The sequence below is a fragment of the Helianthus annuus genome, chromosome 5, assembly GCF_002127325.2.
Source record: "Helianthus annuus cultivar XRQ/B chromosome 5, HanXRQr2.0-SUNRISE, whole genome shotgun sequence".
Taxonomy (NCBI): Eukaryota; Viridiplantae; Streptophyta; class Magnoliopsida; order Asterales; family Asteraceae; genus Helianthus; species Helianthus annuus.
Genome location: NC_035437.2, coordinates 108,599,535 through 108,618,845, shown reverse-complemented (window position 1 = coordinate 108,618,845; position 19,311 = coordinate 108,599,535). Strand labels below are relative to the sequence as shown.

General features: G+C 41.3%; 1 protein-coding gene across 1 annotated transcript; it reads right to left on the bottom strand.

Annotated features, from left to right (window-relative positions):
* Nucleotides 1-14,167: 14,167 nt before the first annotated feature.
* On the bottom strand, nt 14,168-16,781 carry LOC110943450 (extensin-like). Its single transcript, XM_022185199.1, has 3 exons — nt 16,750-16,781; nt 16,154-16,213; nt 14,168-15,155 (listed from the first exon to the last, which is right to left on the bottom strand). Exons 1-3 carry the CDS (start codon nt 16,779-16,781, stop codon nt 14,168-14,170), a joined length of 1,080 nt encoding a protein of 359 aa, XP_022040891.1.
* Nucleotides 16,782-19,311: the final 2,530 nt, after the last annotated feature.

Here is a 19,311-nt window from a genome sequence, read left to right as displayed (position 1 = left end):
TGTTCAAATGCTCCTAAAGACCCAGCCTGACAAGATCTACAGACAACTATGCTCTAGTTGGTCTTTCCTGACAGACAACTATTCGTTGGGGGCCTCTAGAGCTTTATTCTAGCCTCGCTTTCCTAGCAAGCAAACATCCTAAACACCTGTCACATACGTTAAAATAAAGTCAATACACATAATGTAAAGGTGAGCATACAAGTTTGATAATAGCATATAAAGTTCGAATAGTTTACGCATAACCAGCACGTACACAGAGGAAAACGAAGCATGTTAATTATCGACATGGACCTATCAATACCAATGACTGCGGGTTGACCGTCCGAGACGGTTCGCAATACATGATTACCACCGTAATCCATGCAAGTAATTGTCCTTAACAACCCCCGTGTGAACGGGTGCTGAGTCCAAACTATAGTACTACGTCGTTAAGGCAGGTAGACAGCATTCCACGTGTAAACACAATCAACAAGCATTCATTTAGTCACGTAATACATGCATATTGGTTAGCGTTCAAATAATTGAGTAGTGTGGTCGATTTGTGATTTTGATAAGTAACGTATGAAACACCCAAAAGTGCTAAAGCAAAAAGGGATCGAGTATACTCACTACGGTTGATTGATGGATTGAAGGGAGCGCTTGAGAGTAGGGTTAGCCTGAACAGTTCGACAGCATAACGATGAATACACGAAGAATAGAAACAAGTGTAAGTGGGTCGAACAGCCTGGTCGATCGAACGACAGGTTCGATGGAGCGGGTTGTTCGTTCGGCTGGACAATCCGTTCGGACAGCCTGCCCGATCGGCCGGTAGGCTCGATCGGTGGGACTGTTCGAGTGGATTGTTTCTTCCTTTGAGTAGGATGTGTTTGTGTATGATGGTTTGAACTTTTGAAGTTTTTGTTGTAGCATTTGAGAACACTGAAGTGTACCTACCTTTCAGGTCGATCGATCAAACGGTCTGTTCGATCGGTCGGCTTAACCGATCGGTTAGGAGCTTCAGTAATAGTTCTCAGCAGTGTATCACTCGATCGAGCAGCATATTCGATCGAACAGCCTGTTCGTTCTGATAGCATGTTCGATCGGGTGGCACTCCAGTGCGTTGAACGAGTTGAAAATCGATTAAGTGTTGAAGCATAGTATCTCATGATCCGAAGAGTAATGTTTACCAATCATTCGTTCGATCGGACATTACTTCGTTCAATACCATACCTCATGAGTTTGTCAAATTGTGGGGCCACATGCTAGTCGATCGGCTGGCTTGTCCGATCGGTTGGGTTGTTCGTTCGAACAGCCTAACCGTGCGGTCAGCATCCTGACCTGGTCGGCCTGTTCGTCTAACACTTGGCTGTTCTGGTTATTTGACGTTATATCGAGGTAGTTTGATGATGAGCTGAACCATGGAACTTCCATTCTTACTTGTTTCACCTGTTGGGACAGGAATCACCCAAATCCGGCCAGTGAACGGTTCGGACCGGTAGTTTAATGTTTAACCCGAAATCGGTGAACCTCGTAAATAGAATCCGAATCTTGAACCACTCATCCACTAGAATATTTGGTGAGTTGGCTCAAGCTCTTTTTCTACTGGTTTGAAGGCATTGAGCGTAAAAAAGTTGAAAGAAAGTTGGAATTCCTTCTTTCAATCCTTCACATCATGGAAAGGTTTAGATCTTCGGTAGATCTTAGCTTGTTTATGTGGAAATCGGTTAGATCCAAGCTAGTCATGGTGGATTGAAGTCAGGACATGGTGTTCTTGAAGAACACCATGATGACATCACCCAAGAATGCCTAGATCTTGGTGATTTCATGGTTAGAAATCAAAAATCGAAAGATAGAAAGGTGTAGGAGCATGTTTTGATTAAGAATGTACAAGATTTAGGTTGGAAACTTACCGAAATCGGAAGAAATCTGAGGAAAGAAGAGGAGCACGAGCTGGTCGGTCAGAACTTTCCAAAAGTGGTAAAGAGTGACAATGACAGCCCTATTTATAGGCTCCAAAAGAGGAAAGGGCTGGCCGATCGGCCAGGCTTCCCCGATCAGACAGCCTGCTCGATCGAATAGCCTGTTCGATCGGCTGATAGCCTTTTCGATCAACAGCCTGGTTCGAGGGTTCGGGCGACGATTTTCGATATTTCGGTTCGATCGAGTACGATAGAGTTTCCTATTCAAATTACTTTCAGTCCCAACTACTATATCTAACATACAATCACCTATAATTCACCTTATCCTAACGTTACCATTCGTCGTAGTTCGATTTCGATTGTATTCGATTTTGAGTTTCGAGGTTTCGATTCGAGTTTCGATTGATCACCATAAAAAGCAAAAAACATAAGATAAACACGCACAGATAACACATAAGGCACACACACACGTATAACAACACCCAAGGTTCGCGTAATTCGAGATTCGAGTTCGGTGATAGTTAGATCGGTTTGATTATAGATTAGTTGACTTTATCGCATTGTTACTTCCTACCATTCACAGTTGTAAATCGGCTCGCGTTAAAACATTTGATTACCTCGATTCTTTCTGATTACAACACTTACTCCACATAATACAAATAAAACTGAAAATAGACTATCTACAGTCAAAGAAAGTCAAAGTTGACTTGGACTTTGACTTTGACTTTGACATTCGAAAACACGGGGTGTTACAGCCTCCCCTTGTTTAGGGAATTTCATCCCGAAATTAGGCTCGAAGCTGCACAGTACCGTGTATTACCAATTTGACACTTTAGATCTTCACTTAAACAATTGTGGGTACTTGGCCTTCATGTCGCTTTCGAGTTCCCAAGTGAACTCCGCACCTCGTTTGCCTTCCCATCGGACTTTCACGATAGGGATGCGTGAGCGTCTGAGTTGCTTGGTTTGGCGATCCATGATTTCGACAGGCTTTTCCACGAAGTGTAGTGTTTCGTTGACCTGAAGATCGTCGAGAGGTACAATCAAATCATGGTCAGCTAGGCATTTTCGGAGGTTTGACACATGGAAAGTCGGGTGGACATTACTAAGTTCCTCCGGTAGTTTGAGTTTGTAGGCGACTTTTCCGATCCTTTCCAGAATCTTAAAAGGTCCAATGTATCGAGGCGCTAGTTTCCCTTTCCTGCCGAATCTGACTACACCCTTCCAAGGTGATACCTTTAGGAGTACGTAGTCTCTAACGTCAAATTCAAGGGGCTTGCGTCTTCTATCAGCGTAACTTTTCTGTCTATCCCTTTCCTTTGCCAAGTTGTCGCGAATCTGGAGGATTTTGTCAGTCGTTTCTTGTAGTAACTCGGGACCGGTTAACTGCGAATGCCCGATCTCGTGCCACACAATAGGCGAACGACATCTTCTTCCATACAGGGCCTCGAATGGTGCCATTTGTATGCTGGCATGATAGCTGTTGTTGTACGAGAATTCGACTAGCGGCAGATGTTTGTTCCAACTACCACCGAAATCTATAGCACACGCACAGAGCATGTCTTCAAGAGTACGGATCGTTCTTTCAGTTTGTCCGTCAGTTTGAGGATGGAATGCAGTACTCAGATTAAGCGACGTACCAAGGGCCGCTTGAAACGTTTCCCATAGTCGCGAAGTAAACCGAGCGTCACGGTCTGAAATGATGTCGCGAGGCGTACCATGATTACGAATGATCTCGTCGGTGTAGATTCGGGCTAGTCGTTCTACCTTGTAGTCTTCCCGTATTGGCAGAAAGTGGGCTGATTTGGTCAGACGATCTACTATAACCCAAATGCTGTCGTGACCTGATGGCGTGGGTGGAAGTTTGGTTATGAAATCCATAGCTATACTCTCCCACTTCCAGATGGGAATTGGAGGTTGTTCGAGCAAGCCGGAAGGTCGTTGATGTTCAGCCTTGACTCTTGCACAAGTCAGGCAACCTCCAACATAGAGAGCGATATCCCGTTTCATACCCGGCCACCAGTACTTGTAACGAAGGTCCTGGTACATTTTATCGGCACCGGGATGAATAGAGTATCGGGACTTGTGGGCTTTGTTCATTATAATCTTTCGCAACTCGGTCCGCTTAGGGATCCAGATTCGGTCCAGATAATAGAAGATCCCATCTGCTTTGCTTACTAGCTGAGCTCCATCATGGTAGATTCTCTCCTTCTTCAAAGTGCGTTCGTTAAAGCAAGCATGTTGGGCTTCGCGGATGAGAGCTTCGAGGTTGTGCTGGGCTTGGGTATTGCGAATACTGAGCAAATAACTCCGTCTGCTGAGTGCATCGGCAACAACATTTGCCTTGCCTGGGTGATAACGAATCTCACAGCCGTAACCATTAAGAAGTTCTACCCATCGGCGTTGACGCATGTTAAGTTCTTTCTGATTAAAGATGTGTTGTAAACTCCTGTGATCGGTGAAGATCGTACACTTGGTATCATACAGGTAGTGTCGCCAAATCTTCAATGCAAAAACAACTGCACCTAGCTCGAGATCGTGGGTTGTATAGTTCTTCTCGTGGATTTTGAGCTGACGAGATGCGTAAGCTATAACCTTGTCTCGTTGCATGAGGACACAGCCAAGACCAAGGTTAGAAGCATCACAGTAGACAATGAAATCGTCGTTTCCGTCTGGCAACGTGAGAACGGGAGCATTGCAGAGCTTGCGTTTAAGGGTTTGAAAAGCGGATTCTTGTTCAGCTCCCCAAACAAAAGACTTGTCTTTATGGGTAAGAGTGGTAAGCGGCACAGCGATCTTAGAGAATCCTTCGATAAATCGTCGGTAATAACCCGCTAATCAAGAAATGATCGGACTTCAGACGGGTTCTTTGGCGTAATCCAGCTTTTAACTGCTTCAATCTTCGCGGGATCGACATGAATGCCTTGACTATTCACGATGTGACCCAGAAACTGAACCTCCTCTAACCAGAATTCGCACTTGGAGAACTTGGCATAGAGTTGGTTCCCCTGGAGTAACTCGAGAACCAAACGTAGATGTTGCGCGTGTTCGGCTTTCGATTTGGAATAAATCAAGACATCGTCAATGAACACGATGACGAAACGGTCAAGATAAGGCTTACACACGCGATTCATCAGATCCATAAAAACCGCGGGTGCGTTGGTTAGACCGAAAGGCATAACAACGAACTCATAGTGGCATAGCGAGTGCGAAAGGCGGTTTTGGGTATATCTTCCTCTTGTATGCGTAGCTGATGATAACCCGAACGTAGATCGATCTTCGAGAAACACTTGGCACCTTGCAGCTGATCAAATAAATCATCGATTCGAGGCAAAGGGTAACGGTTCTTGATGGCCAGCTTATTCAATTCTCGATAGTCGATGCACATCCTGAACGTCCCATCCTTCTTTTTGACGAAAAGGACTGGCGCGCCCCAAGGAGAGGTGCTCGGGCGAATAAAGGCTTTTTCAAGTAACTCCTGGAGTTGGTTTGAGAGTTCCCTCATTTCAGATGGTGCGAGTCGATAAGGGGCTTTGGCAACGGGGTTAGCTCCAGGAATGAGGTCGATACGAAAGTCGATATCACGGCTTGGCGGTAGTCCAGGAAGATCATCAGGGAACACCTGAGGAAATTCACAAACCACTGGAACGTCTTTGACTTCAACCTTCTTTTTCTTTTCCTTTTCCGCTACTATAATGTTGGCCAAGAAAGCGCTGTATTCCTTGCGGAGATACTTGCTAGCTTGGACGCATGACATAAGTTTTAGACCTTTCGAAGCTGTTTCACCGTACACACATAATAGATCACTATTCGCGAGCGTGTCACACCCCAATATTCCACGTATTACCGGTGGGCCCGGTGGAGAGTATCGTGACATAGTTGATATCATCATTGTCAACACACACAATGATATAGCACAGCGGAAGGCTGGGTAAATAAACTATTACAAACCATACTGTCTGTCGATGTTCGAGTACAAGAAAAATACAGACCGGAATGTAATAAGATCCACAGGCGGATCATAAAGTACAAAGAAACAAAAACTACAGACTCAGGGTATCTATGGGATTTGCAAGATCCTCTACAACACCCTATAGCTCCAGCCTATTTCGATAAGTACCTGTCAAATCAATCTTTAGGAAAATACGTCACTATACCGATCCGAACGCGTAAATGCGTAACGGGTAACCGGACAAGCTATAAACAGGTCTTAATCATTATTATGCTCATAATATGTTAATATATCAGTAGTATATCAACATTTATGCCCAAAAAGCAATTTAAACCAAAATATGTCCCATAAGGGCATTTTGGTAATTTTGATGCTCATAAAAGAATTTATTTATTAAAACTGGGTTCCAGGTCTGATTAGATTAGTAAAAATATGTATTTTATTAAGTTATATCAGTAGGATACTTAACATATGGAAAATATACCTTTTATAACCAATTATGCACCGTAAGGGCATTTTGGTAATCTTACATAGGCTTTTAAGGGTTAAAAATAGGTTTCTGAGTTTAAAACATTAGCTTACTGTAATATTATGTAAATTAGTTTAAAACTTCAGTAGGTTATGAGTTTTATGTGATAAATATAGTTTTAACCCATACTAGGTGCTAAAAATGCTAAATATGCGATTTAAAGGGCTAATATGGTAAAAATAGGAAATCTGATATTTTGGTCAGTTTATAAGGTTCAAAATAATACATTTATCATTTAGGATCAGTAGCAAAAAGTTTGGCTTCAAAAAGTTATGTAAAACTCATTTTATGCATGAAAAGGGTAAAATTGGTAATTACCGAAACTAGGCTATAATCCTATGTTAAGTTCAGCTTAAAAATAAATAAAAATCTTTAAAAAAACCCAAAATATTATTTAACATCAATAGGTAAAAAGTTTGGTAACAAAAATCGGGTTTAGATGAGCCTTATGCTAATTACGCTTTCTAATTACTAAGAAGTCCCTTAATTACGCTATTGAGCATAACTCCCATTCTAAACCTCAAACTGATGTCAAATTTTCGAGACATGTCTAAATATCAGTAGCAAAGGTTTTAGTTCATTCACATTGCTAAAAATCTCGGTTTTATGCAAAAAGGGCGTTTTAGGCATTAATGAGCATAATTACGATCAAGAGCATAAATGACAAACGATTAGGCACCATGCAATATAACTTCAGGGAGTTACACTACAATGTATTATGGTCCTAATGGAAGCTTAAAACATGGAAGAAATAAGCTTGAATGGGTCAGAACTGAAAGTCATAGCAAAAGTCAAGCTTTTGCGAATTTCGGTTATAATCTGCCCTTAGATGATTAATTGTCGGATTAGGACTGATAAAACATGTTTATATAGTCATTACCAAGTCATTAGAATGTTATATTATAATTTAGAACCTCTGGTTTATTAATTTTAATCATTTTAGTCAATTCTGACCAGTTTGATTTTTTGTCAAACTACTTTGACCCGACATTTAACCAATCAAACGAGATAATTAGGGGACACCCTTCCAGGGGTTAATCACCTATACTAATGTGGTTTCATAACCACTTTCAATTTGATCAGTGGTTAAGCCACATGTAAAAAAACGAAAGTCAAACTAATTAGGCACTAAGTTTGACTTTTAAGTAATTAAACTAATTAAACAACTTAAAGGAGTAATTAGAAGCTTACTACAGGTCCTAGCAATCTTTTCTACACTTCAAATCTTCTCCAAGTCCTTAGCAAGCTCCAGAGCAAGTCCCAAATTGAATTGTTGTGAATGTGAGTCAAGAACACAAGAGGAGGTGCACTTATATAGGAATTTCCATGATCTTAGATTGCTTCCAGGTGTTTTAGGAGGTTAGGAGATCATCCCAGGTGTCCAAGCTACTAAAATAAACCGACTTACAGCTCCCTAGGTCGATAGGAACTAGGTTAAGGCGGTGGAACAGGACAAACCCGCACCTGGCATCACATTTCTGTATCTGGCAGTCTGAGGCGGGGCGCTTAAGACCTAAGGGGGGTCTTACGCGGGCCGCGTGGACCGGGAAAACTGGTAAAACAAGTTAAAACCTTGGCAGTTTCAGTCCCTGAACGTTTTAAGCCCTTTTTAACTCCATTTTTTGCAATCAAGGCCCTTGTGGTTAATTTCTTGGAGCCCAAGGATGTGCAAACAAACTTCGTTAGCCTCGGGTTCGTTAAATTCCTTTGTAAACGCAAGTTTCATCAAGTTGACGCTTTTAACCCAAAGTTTAGAAAACATGCTTAACGATCTCGGAATCACGTGAAATTTTTATCACACATTCTCGGGAGTATATTTGAATATTACGAAGCCTCGGTTTCGTTAAAAGGCCACTCAGAGGTCAGAATTGACATATTGACACTTTTAACCCTTGTAATTTATAATCTTCCGATTATTTTCACAAACGGCTTCGCATACCCAATCAATTACCCATTTAAGAATATTTTCTTCACGTGTTGTCATCCAGAGGCCCAAGTTTGGCATGTTGACACTTTTAGTCCTTTTGTTTGCATATTTTCATTTGTTGTCAACTTTAGTCCCTTAAACTCAATCTTTCGCATAACCGGAGTTTAGGACACGTGTCTATGTATAATTTGACACGTTTTTACGTGGTGTTACATCCTCACCCCCTTAAAAGAAATCTCGACCCCGAGATTTACTGGAACAAGTGAGGGTACTTCTGTTTCATAGTAGACTCAACTTCCCACGTATATTCGGGACCTCTACGAGCGTCCCATTTAACCTTTACTATCGGTACATACTTTCTTCGGAGCTTCTTGACTTGCCGATCCTCTATAGGCTTCTCAATGAATCTCAAGCCTATATCAACTTGCACATCTTTATGAGACATTGCTAGAGATTCATCAGCTAAACATTTCTTGAGATTACAAACGTGGAACACATCATGAATTCCACTTAGCTCCTCTGGCAGTCTTAGCCTATATGCTACACTGCCAACACATTCGAGGATCTCGAATGGTCCGATATATCTGGGGCTCAACTTCCCCTTTTTACCAAAACGCATTACACCTTTCCAAGGTGACACTTTCAATAACACTTTATCGCCTACTTCAAACTTTAGAGGCTTTCGTCTCAAATTAGCATAGCTTTTCTGCCTATCCCTGGCCGCTTTTAGGCGATCTCGAATTTGAATAATCTTTTCCGTTGTCTCAAGGACTATATCAGGTCCTGATATCTGAGCTTCTCCCACTTCGGCCCAACAGACAGGTGTTCTGCATCTTCTATACAGTGCCTCAAAAGGCGCAGCCTGAATGCTGGTATGATAACTATTGTTATAGGAGAACTCAATCAAAGGCAGGTGGTCGTCCCAACTACCACCCAAATCCATGACACATGCATGAAGCATGTCTTCTAAGGTCTGAATAGTACGCTCACTTTGACCATCGGTCTGAGGATGGTAAGCAGTACTAAAATTCAGACGTGAGCCCAATGATTGTTGAAAACTTCTCCAAAAGTGAGAGGTGTATCTAGTATCTCTATCAGAGATAATTGCTACCGGTACTCCATGAAGAGCTACAATCTTATCAACATACAACTGGGCTAGCTTATCGGAGCTATGGGTCTCCTTGATGGGCAAGAAATGAGCTGACTTCGTCAGTCTATCAACAATAACCCATATAGTGTCATTTCCATGCTTTGTTTTGGGTAACTTGGTTATAAAGTCCATGGTTACCATTTCCCATTTCCAAGTGGGAAGTTCCGGCTGTTGTAGAAGTCCTGATGGCTTCTGATGTTCGGCTTTAATCTGAGCACATGTCAGGCACTTAGCTACATGGGTGGCAATAGATTTCTTTAAACCTATCCACCAATAATTGGCCTTTAAATCTTGATACATCTTGTCACCTCCCGGGTGAACCGAATACTTAGAATTGTGGGCTTCCTGAAGGATTACATCCCGAAGTCCTCCTTGAATAGGAACCCAAATTCTGCCATTCATCCTAAGAATTCCATCTTTTCCAGGTGTCAATAATTCAGCGGTTACACCTATCTTTTCATTTGGAAGATTATCTTCCAACATGGAATCTTTTTGTGCAGCCAACAGTCTTTCATTCAAATTATTCTTCAATTCAATGCTCTTTGCATTGATCCTAATTGGCTTAACTCTTTCCTTCCGGCTTAAAGCATCTGCGACCACATTCGCCTTACCGGGATGGTAGCGAATCTCGCAATCATAATCATTTAACGTTTCCATCCAACGACGTTGTCTCATATTGAGTTCTTTTTGATTGAACAAATGTTGGAGACTTTTGTGATCTGAATAGATCACACATTTAGTTCCATACAGATAGTGTCTCCATAACTTTAGTGCGAATACCACAGCACCCAATTCCAAATCATGAGTGGTGTAGTTCTTTTCATGCACCTTTAGCTGTCGCGATGCATAGGCAATCACATTGCCTCGTTGCATAAGTACACACCCCATGCCGGTGTGTGAAGCATCGCAGTAAACAACAAAGTCTTCAATTCCTTCCGGTAGTGACAAACCGGAGCGTTGCTCAATCTTTGCTTTAAAGTCTCGAAGGATTCCTGCTGCTTGGGACCCCAGATAAATTTCACCTTCTTACGGGTCAAGGAAGTCAATGGTGCAGCTATTCTTGAGAAGTTCTCAATGAATCTCCTATAATATCCTGCTAAACCCAGAAAGCTGCGAATTTCTGTAGGTGTCTTAGGTGCTTCCCAATTCATTACAGCCTCCACTTTGGTAGGATCCACTTGAATACCGTGTTCACTGACCACATGTCCAAGAAACTGGACTTTGCGAAGCCATGATTCACACTTAGAGAATTTGGCATATAACTTCTCCTGTCGAAGCAGTTCTAAAACACATCGAAGATGCTTTTCATGCTCCATTTGGCTACGTGAGTAGATAAGTATGTCATCTATAAAAACAATGACAAACTTATCTAAATATGGTTTGCAGACTCTATTCATGAGGTCCATGAATGCTGCAGGCGCATTAGTGGGCCCAAAAGGCATCACTAAGAACTCGAAGTGTCCATATCTTGTTCTGAATTCCGTCTTCTAAACATCTTCGGTTCGAACCTTAAGTTGATGATACCCAGATCTCAAATCTATCTTTGAGAAATAACTCGCTCCTTGGAGTTGATCGAACAAGTCATCGATCCTGGGTAAGGGATAACGATTCTTGATCGTTACCTTATTCAGTTCACGGTAATCAATGCATAAGCGCATTGATCCATCCTTCTTTTTCACAAACAGAATTGGAGCTCCCCAAGGCGAAGAGCTGGGTTGAATGAAACCTCTTTCCAATAACTCATCCAATTGAGTTCTGAGCTCTTTCATTTCGGTAGGCGCTAGGCGATACGGAGCTCGTGCGATAGGCGCAGATCCAGGGAGAATGTCGATCCTAAATTCTACTTGCCTCTCAGGAGGTAATCCAGGTAACTCGTCAGGAAAGACATCAGGATACTCTGAAATAATTGGGATGTTCTCAATCTTCGGCCTTGGAACATTCACCGTCACTTGTGCCATGTAAATGACACATCCACCTTTCAAACACTGGGATACCTTAAGAATGGATACATTGCTTGGCAATCCATATTGTGTGTCCCCTTGGATAGTGACTGATTCACCGGAGGGGGTTTTGATAATGATAAGCTTTTTATCACAGGCAATTTGGGCTTGGTTATGCGACAACCAATCCATGCCTAAAACTATATCAAAACCAGCCAATTTCATTGGCAGGAGGGACAGCGGGATAGAATGGTTCTTGATGGATATTGAACATCCATCAAGAAGAGTTGAAGCAGATTCTAAGGTACCATCAGCAAGTTCTACCTCATATTTTATGTCTAGAGTCTTAATAGGCAAATTCAATAACTTACAGAACTTATGATCTACAAAGGACTTATCAGCACCGGAATCAAATAAGACTCTAGCATAAATATTATTGATGAGGAAGGTACCTGTTATGACATTATCATCAGTCACCGCTTCCCTTGCCTGCATTTGGAACACTCGGGCACTGTTCTTCTTAGCCTCTTCAGGCTTCTTCGCGTTCTTGGGGCAATTGGTCTTAATATGCCCCTTTTCATTGCAACCATAACAGGTTGCATCCTTGATGTTTCGGCACTCAACAGACTTGTGCCCTTTCTTCTTGCAAATCCCACATGGTTTGGCCTGTGGGTCCCAATTGCACTTTCCAAAGTGTCTCTTGTGGCAAGTCTTGCATCTGGGCTTGTCATCAATCTGCCCCTTCTTGGAACCAGAGTTCCCCTTTCCTTTCTTATTTGAGTGAGAGGACTGATCATCCTCTCTCTTCCTCTTCCCCTCTTCAGAATTTTTCTTTGCCCTGCTCCTCACAACATCCAATGTGAGGGATAGTGATAGATCCACAACAGATCTATAGGTGGTTGGCTTAGAAGCCTTCACATTTCCCTTAATCTCAGGGGCCAATTCACCAATAAAACGCACGATGCGCTTCGGCTCAGGGGTGACTAAATATGGTACCAACCTGGACATGGAATTGAAACTCGTCACATAAGATCTACAATCTAGATCCTTCATTACGAGAGTGAGAAAATCGGTCTCCACACGCTCTACTTCGTGTTGAGGACAATAAGTGTCCTTAACCAAATCGACAAACTTCTCCCAAGAAAGGTTATACAAATGGACTTTCCCGGTGGACTGCACGAGTGCTTTCTACCACGTAAGGGCATCGCCCTTAAAAGATTGGGAGGCGAACATAACTACATCTTCCTTAGCGCAGCCGCTAATGTCTATCACCGTCTCCATCTCATCAATCCACTTCATACAATCTATCGCCCCTTTTTCTCCCGTAAAATCCCTCGGTTTACAGGAAACAAAATATTTGTAGGTACAACCCTTGGTGTACCTAGGGGTCGGCTCAAGATCTATCTGTCTTTTGGGTATACTACCCTGGTTAGACGAATGCACTGACTCACTCTTCTTATGAGTGTGAGATTTAGAATGAGCTTTCGAGTGAGTTTGTGACCGAACGATGCTCAACTCCTTAAACTTAGCATCAACTGCTTGAGAGACTGCAGCGGTGATCATAGCTTGTAGTTCTGCACCAGTAATGTTAATTCTGGTATTGCCCTTTGCTGGATGACTGTTTACTTCATCGGAGCCAGCCATTTCAAAATGCTATAATATAAACAATAATAGTAATTTAAATTACATATAAGTTCATCGCATTGATGATTCATTGGTCATGGTATTATTAAACCATTTAGACCATTTCAAAACATAACTAAATGTTTACATAATGCGTTTCTACATATTACTAGACAGGGAAAAGATAGAAATTTCACAACTGTCAGTGTCATAGAAGGCATTTTATTTATCGTTAAAATCGTTTCAAAGGACATTAAAATGGCTTAAAAGCTTGTCACAAGAACGAGTTGAGATTCTAATTAATGATCTCAAAAATCAGTGATCTTTTAAGGTCTGAACCAAGTTGATCGCCTTTTTGACAAGAAGTTTATGAATCGTACTTTCATTGTCATTTTACACCTTTGCTTAAAGCATGCATCTCAAATGGATGTCTTGGTGTATTCATCACACTGATATTTTCTAGCCAGGATTCATATTGATTATTTTGGCTTTATATGACTTGGAAGGGTCCAAGTACCTTTTGGAAGCTTGTGTGGTTTCTCGCACCACACAGCTAGGAATGTTAACATATTTTCAGATGTTAACTGAGATTTGCTATCTTAAAAAGGTTGTACCATCATAGCCAATTAATACTTTGGCTAGGTTATACCTCTAAGAGTTTCTTTTGGCAGATCAATTATAAACTGAAAGGAAATAACATGGTGTAATAAAATACACAATTAAAACCAAAGTTAAAACTTCATTACGAAGAAAACGAATACAATCGCCCTAAACGGGACTTAAGAAAGACAAACTACCCGCGCAGGGGTATACAGGAATGAAAATAAGTCCACGCAGGGACTTGATACAGAAATCAGACAAATGTCCACGCAGGGACATTATTACAATAAACAAGAAACAAAAACAACCCTCTATTTCTTCTTCCCCTTGATAAGGTTGGCGAGGCCTTTCATGAAGCTAATATGCCTCTCCTTGTTCTTCTTGGTCTTCTGCTCAACCTTGTCCAACCTCTCCAAGATTTCCTGATTTTGTTGCTGCTGCTGTAGTTGCTGGGAAGGAGGTGGCTGATATGGAGGATACTGATAACCCTGAATTGGGTAGTCAGTTGGAGGCATAGGAGGGTAAGTAGAAGGATAAAGGTGGTGATATTACGCAGCCGTAAGATATGGGTCATGAGTTCCGTAGCCCAATGGATATCCCGACGGGTCTCCATAAGGATTATACCCAGAAGAACCTGGGTATGTCGGAATTGGGTTATCAAATCCCACAAGCGGCATAGGTGGTGCATAAGAAGCTTGCGGAGGGTTATCCTCAGGTGCCGCGTTTGAGGGCCCACCCATCTGAGGGTCCTCTGGAATAGGGGGATAGGAACTCGATCCTCGAGGAGAACTGAAACGGGGTCCTCCTCTAACGGACATACGGGCGTTCCTCCTTCGCCTCGGAGGCTCGGGAGGTGGTTGCGGTGGTTGCTGTGGTGGCTCCTCTACGGGGAGTGGTGGTGGAGAGACAGCTTGAAGTTGAGGATCATCTAAAGGTGGTTGAGCCGGAGAGCTATGATAAGATGGAGTAAAGATCCAGTCATAGGTAGCCATCCTCTCTTGGAAGGAGTTAGGTCCACGATAAGGAGATCCCTGAAACGGAGACCCACTAGATATGCTGATCGGGTGGCCCGGGGTTCCTGTTTGCATTTCCGGGTCGGGGTCATCATCCATCTCCATTTCCTGAGAGAAATGGTCCTCAGGGCCCAACGGGTTGTAGCCGAGAAAGTCGTTAACGTAGTCAGCTGGGTTGAATTGTCTTGGAGAGTAGGGGGATTCGGAATGATGAAATGAATGAGATTGCAAAGAGTTATGCGGTAGGTATGATTCATGCAAATGGTGAGATTGGTCCGAATGGTGAGAGTGTTCGGGCTCATTTGGAGCAAATGGTCCGAAAGACGGATGAAAAGATGGCGAAGAGCTGAGCGAGACTGAGTGTCTTGCCGGCTCGAAAGGTTGACCCCACATATCGCGGGAGTCGGAGGTGGAAAAAGACGCCGATGGAGTGCGTCTGTGCGATGGCCCAGCAGATGACGGTCCTCCACGCATGGGTCCCTTGCCACGTCCTCTTAGTCTTGGAGGCATGATGGTTAACTTCCTGTTGAACAAGAGAACAAAATAAAACAAACCATAAAAATAACAAAGGAAAGATAAAGATGCATCCTAGGTCATTTGCCTAGACTCGAGAGTCTAAGGAATGTGCTTATTGTGTCATTGAGATTAAACACAAAAGGTTAGTGTTTAATTCACTCAATGTTGGCTCTGATACCAACCTGTCACACCCCAATATTCCACGTATTACCGGTGGGCCCGGTGGGGAGTATCGTGACGTAGTTGATATCATCATTGTCAACACACACAATGATATAGCACAGCGGAAGGCTGGGTAAATAAACTATTACAAACCATACTGTCTGTCGATGTTCGAGTACAAGAAAAATACAGACCGGAATGTAGCAAGATCCACAGGCGGATCATAAAGTACAAAGAAACAAAAACTACAGACTCAGGGTATCTATGGGATTTGCAACATCCTCTACAACACCCTATAGCTCCAGCCTATTTCGATAAGTACCTGTCAAATCAATCTTTAGGAAAATACGTCAGTATACACTGGTAAATACAATTTAACTGACTCGTTTTGAAAACATTTAAGAAAATTGGTTTAGATGCACAAGGCACAAATCTTTTATAACTTGGGACAATCTTATTAAAATCTTGTATACAGTTTTACATGCTTGTCATACATGTGGGGCCAGTTTGTAAGCCGGACATGGTTAACTGACTCACCACTTATAGAACCCACAAAGGAGTTATCCCCAACTTGTGGGTAAATTAATATTTAGCATTTGCATCTGTCGGGTGCATGCCTGCACCCCGTGCATGGTCGTGGCCATTAATAACTTAATTGAGCCAAGGATATCCAGGACACGGTCGTTAACCCCCAAATGTTTATGTTATCAAACAATACAGATTAAAATGGGTTATGCTGATTTATTAAATCACAATCAGACATAATAATCCCATACCCGACCAAGCGGTATTAATATACCGTATCCCAAGCCCGTATAGGGAAAATAAGTTAAAAGTATTTACCTGATGTAGCAGTAAGTTCCTAAGATTCTTGAAAGATACTTTTTACCGGAAGCTATAAATCTGTATAGAAGGTTTAATTATCTTATTAGGATGCTAATGGGTCTTTACTTAAGTCGAAGACTTAGACCAACTAGCTAGAAAGAAACCTTACGGACCTAACTGGTAGATTAAGCGGAGACCGGGATAGAATGTGATTTAGACCCGACAAGCTTGGATACTTGTATAATATGGGTAAACTAAATACATTCTGGAAAATGAGGTTTTAATGACTAGGTTAAGCCCGTTTCGGCTATTTTACGTAAACTAGTCACGTAAACCGATCCGAACGCGTAAATGCGTAACGGGTAACCGGACAAGCTATAAACAGGTCTTAATCATTATTATGCTCATAATATGTTAATATATCAGTAGTATATCAACATTTATGCCCAAAAAGCAATTTAAACCAAAATAAGTCCCATAAGGGCATTTTGGTAATTTTGATGCTCATAAAAGAATTTATTTATTAAAACTGGGTTCCAGGTCTGATTAGATTAGTAAAAATATGTATTTTATTAAGTTATATCAGTAGGATACTTAACATATAGAAAATATACCTTTTATAACCAATTATGCACCGTAAGGGCATTTTGGTAATCTTACATAGGCTTTTAAGGGTTAAAAATAGGTTTCTGAGTTTAAAACATTAGCTTACTGTAATATTATGTAAATTAGTTTAAAACTTCAGTAGGTTATGAGTTTTATGTGATAAATATAGTTTTAACCCATACTAGGTGCTAAAAATGCTAAATATGCGATTTAAAGGGCTAATATGGTAAAAATAGGAAATCTGATATTTTGGTCAGTTTATAAGGTTCAAAATAATACATTTATCATTTAGGATCAGTAGCAAAAAGTTTGGCTTCAAAAAGTTATGTAAAACTCATTTTATGCGTGAAAAGGGTAAAATTGGTAATTACCGAAACTAGGCTATAATCCTATGTTAAGTTCAGCTTAAAAATAAATAAAAATCTTTAAAAATCCCAAAATATTATTTAACATCAGTAGGTAAAAAGTTTGGTAACAAAAAATCGGGTTTAGATGGGCCTTATGCTAATTACGCTTTCTAATTACTAAGAAGTCCCTTAATTACGCTATTGAGCATAACTCCCATTCTAGACCTCAAACTGATGTCAAATTTTCGAGACATGTCTAAATATCAGTAGCAAAGGTTTTAGTTCATTCACATTGCTAAAAATCTCGGTTTTATACAAAAAGGGCGTTTTAGGCATTAATGAGCATAATTACGATCAAGAGCATAAATGACAAACGATTAGGCACCATGAAATATAACTTCAGAGAGTTACACTACAATGTATTATGGTCCTAATGGAAGCTTAAAACATGGAAGAAATAAGCTTGAATGGGCCAGAACTGAAAGTCATAGCAAAAGTCAAGCTTTTGCGACTTTCGGTTATAATCTGCCCTTAGATGATTAATTGTCGGATTAGGACTGATAAAACATGTTTATATAGTCATTACCAAGTCATTAGAATGTTATATTATAATTTAGAACCTCTGGTTTATTAATTTTAATCATTTTAGTCAATTCTGACCAGTTTGATTTTTTGTCAAACTACTTTGACCCGACATTTAACCAATCAAACGAGATAATTAGGGGACACCCTTCCAGGGGTTAATCACCTATACTAATGTGGTTTCATAACCACTTTCAATTTGATCAGTGGTTAAGCCACATGTAAAAAAACGAAAGTCAAACTAATTAGGCACTAAGTTTGACTTTTAAGTAATTAAACTAATTAAACAACTTAAAGGAGTAATTAGAAGCTTACTACAGGTCCTAGCAATCTTTTCTACACTTCAAATCTTCTCCAAGTCCTTAGCAAGCTCCAGAGCAAGTCCCAAATTGAATTGTTGTGAATGTGAGTCAAGAACACAAGAGGAGGTGCACTTATATAGGAATTTCCATGATCTTAGATTGCTTCCAGGTGTTTTAGGAGGTTAGGAGATCATCCCAGGTGTCCAAGCTACTAAAATAAACCGACTTACAGCTCCCTAGGTCGATAGGAACTAGGTTAAGGCGGTGGAACAGGCCAAACCCGCACCTGGCATCACATTTCTGTATCTGGCAGTCTGAGGCGGGGCGCGTAAGACCTAAGGGGGGTCTTACGCGGGCCGCGTGGACCGGGAAAACTGGTAAAACAAGTTTAAACCTTGGCAGTTTCAGTCCCTGAACGTTTTAAGCCCTTTTTAACTCCATTTTTGGCAATCAAGGCCCTTGTGGTTAATTTCTTGGAGCCCAAGGATGTGCAAACAAACTTCGTTAGCCTCGGGTTCGTTAAATTCCTTTGTAAACGCAAGTTTCATCAAGTTGACGCTTTTAACCCAAAGTTTAGAAAACATGCTTAACGATCTCGGAATCACGTGAAATTTTTATCACACATTCTCGGGAGTATATTTGAATATTACGAAGCCTCGGTTTCGTTAAAAGGCCACTCAGAGGTCAGAATTGACATATTGACACTTTTAACCCTTGTAATTTATAATCTTCCGATTATTTTCACAAACGGCTTCGCATACCCAATCAATTACCCATTTAAGAATATTTTCTTCACGTGTGGTCATTCAGAGGCCCAAGTTTGGCATGTTGACACTTTTAATCCTTTCGTTTGCATATTTTCATTTGTTGTCAACTTTAGTCCCTTAAACTCAATCTTTCGCATAACCGGAGTTTAGGACACGTGTCTATGTATAATTTGACACGTTTTTACTTGGTGTTACAGAGCGAGAATCGAATCATCTTATCAAAGCACACAACTTCAGCATGGTTTTCGCGAAGAAAGTCCATGCCTACTATGACGTCAAAACTTCCGAGCTGCATCGGAATAAGGTCGATTGGAAAGAGGTGATTGTTGAGCTCTAGGGTACAATCACGAAGAACAGAATTAACGGCAACAGTTCTTCCAGTAGCGACTTCAACTTCGAATGACGAGGGAAGATAAGAACGCTTACGACTAAGGAGCTTCTCGAATTCAAACGACACAAAGCAGTTATCGGCTCCAGTATCAAACAAACATGATGCATAAATACCATTCACAAGGAACGTACCATTAACCACGTTGTTGTTAGCCTGGGCTTGACGAGCATTGATGTTAAAG

Excerpts from the sequence above, each read along its gene's own strand:
- LOC110943450 (XM_022185199.1), bottom strand. The coding sequence starts at position 16,781 with ATGCCCTTACGGTGCATAATTGGTTATAAAAG. Across the intron at positions 16,214-16,749 it reads TGCATAATTGGTTATAAAAG|ATTTATAGCTTCCGGTAAAA; the intron begins GTATATTTTCTA and ends CCTTCTATACAG. Across the intron at positions 15,156-16,153 it reads GGAACTTACTGCTACATCAG|GAAGTTAACCATCATGCCTC; the intron begins GTAAATACTTTT and ends CTTGTTCAACAG.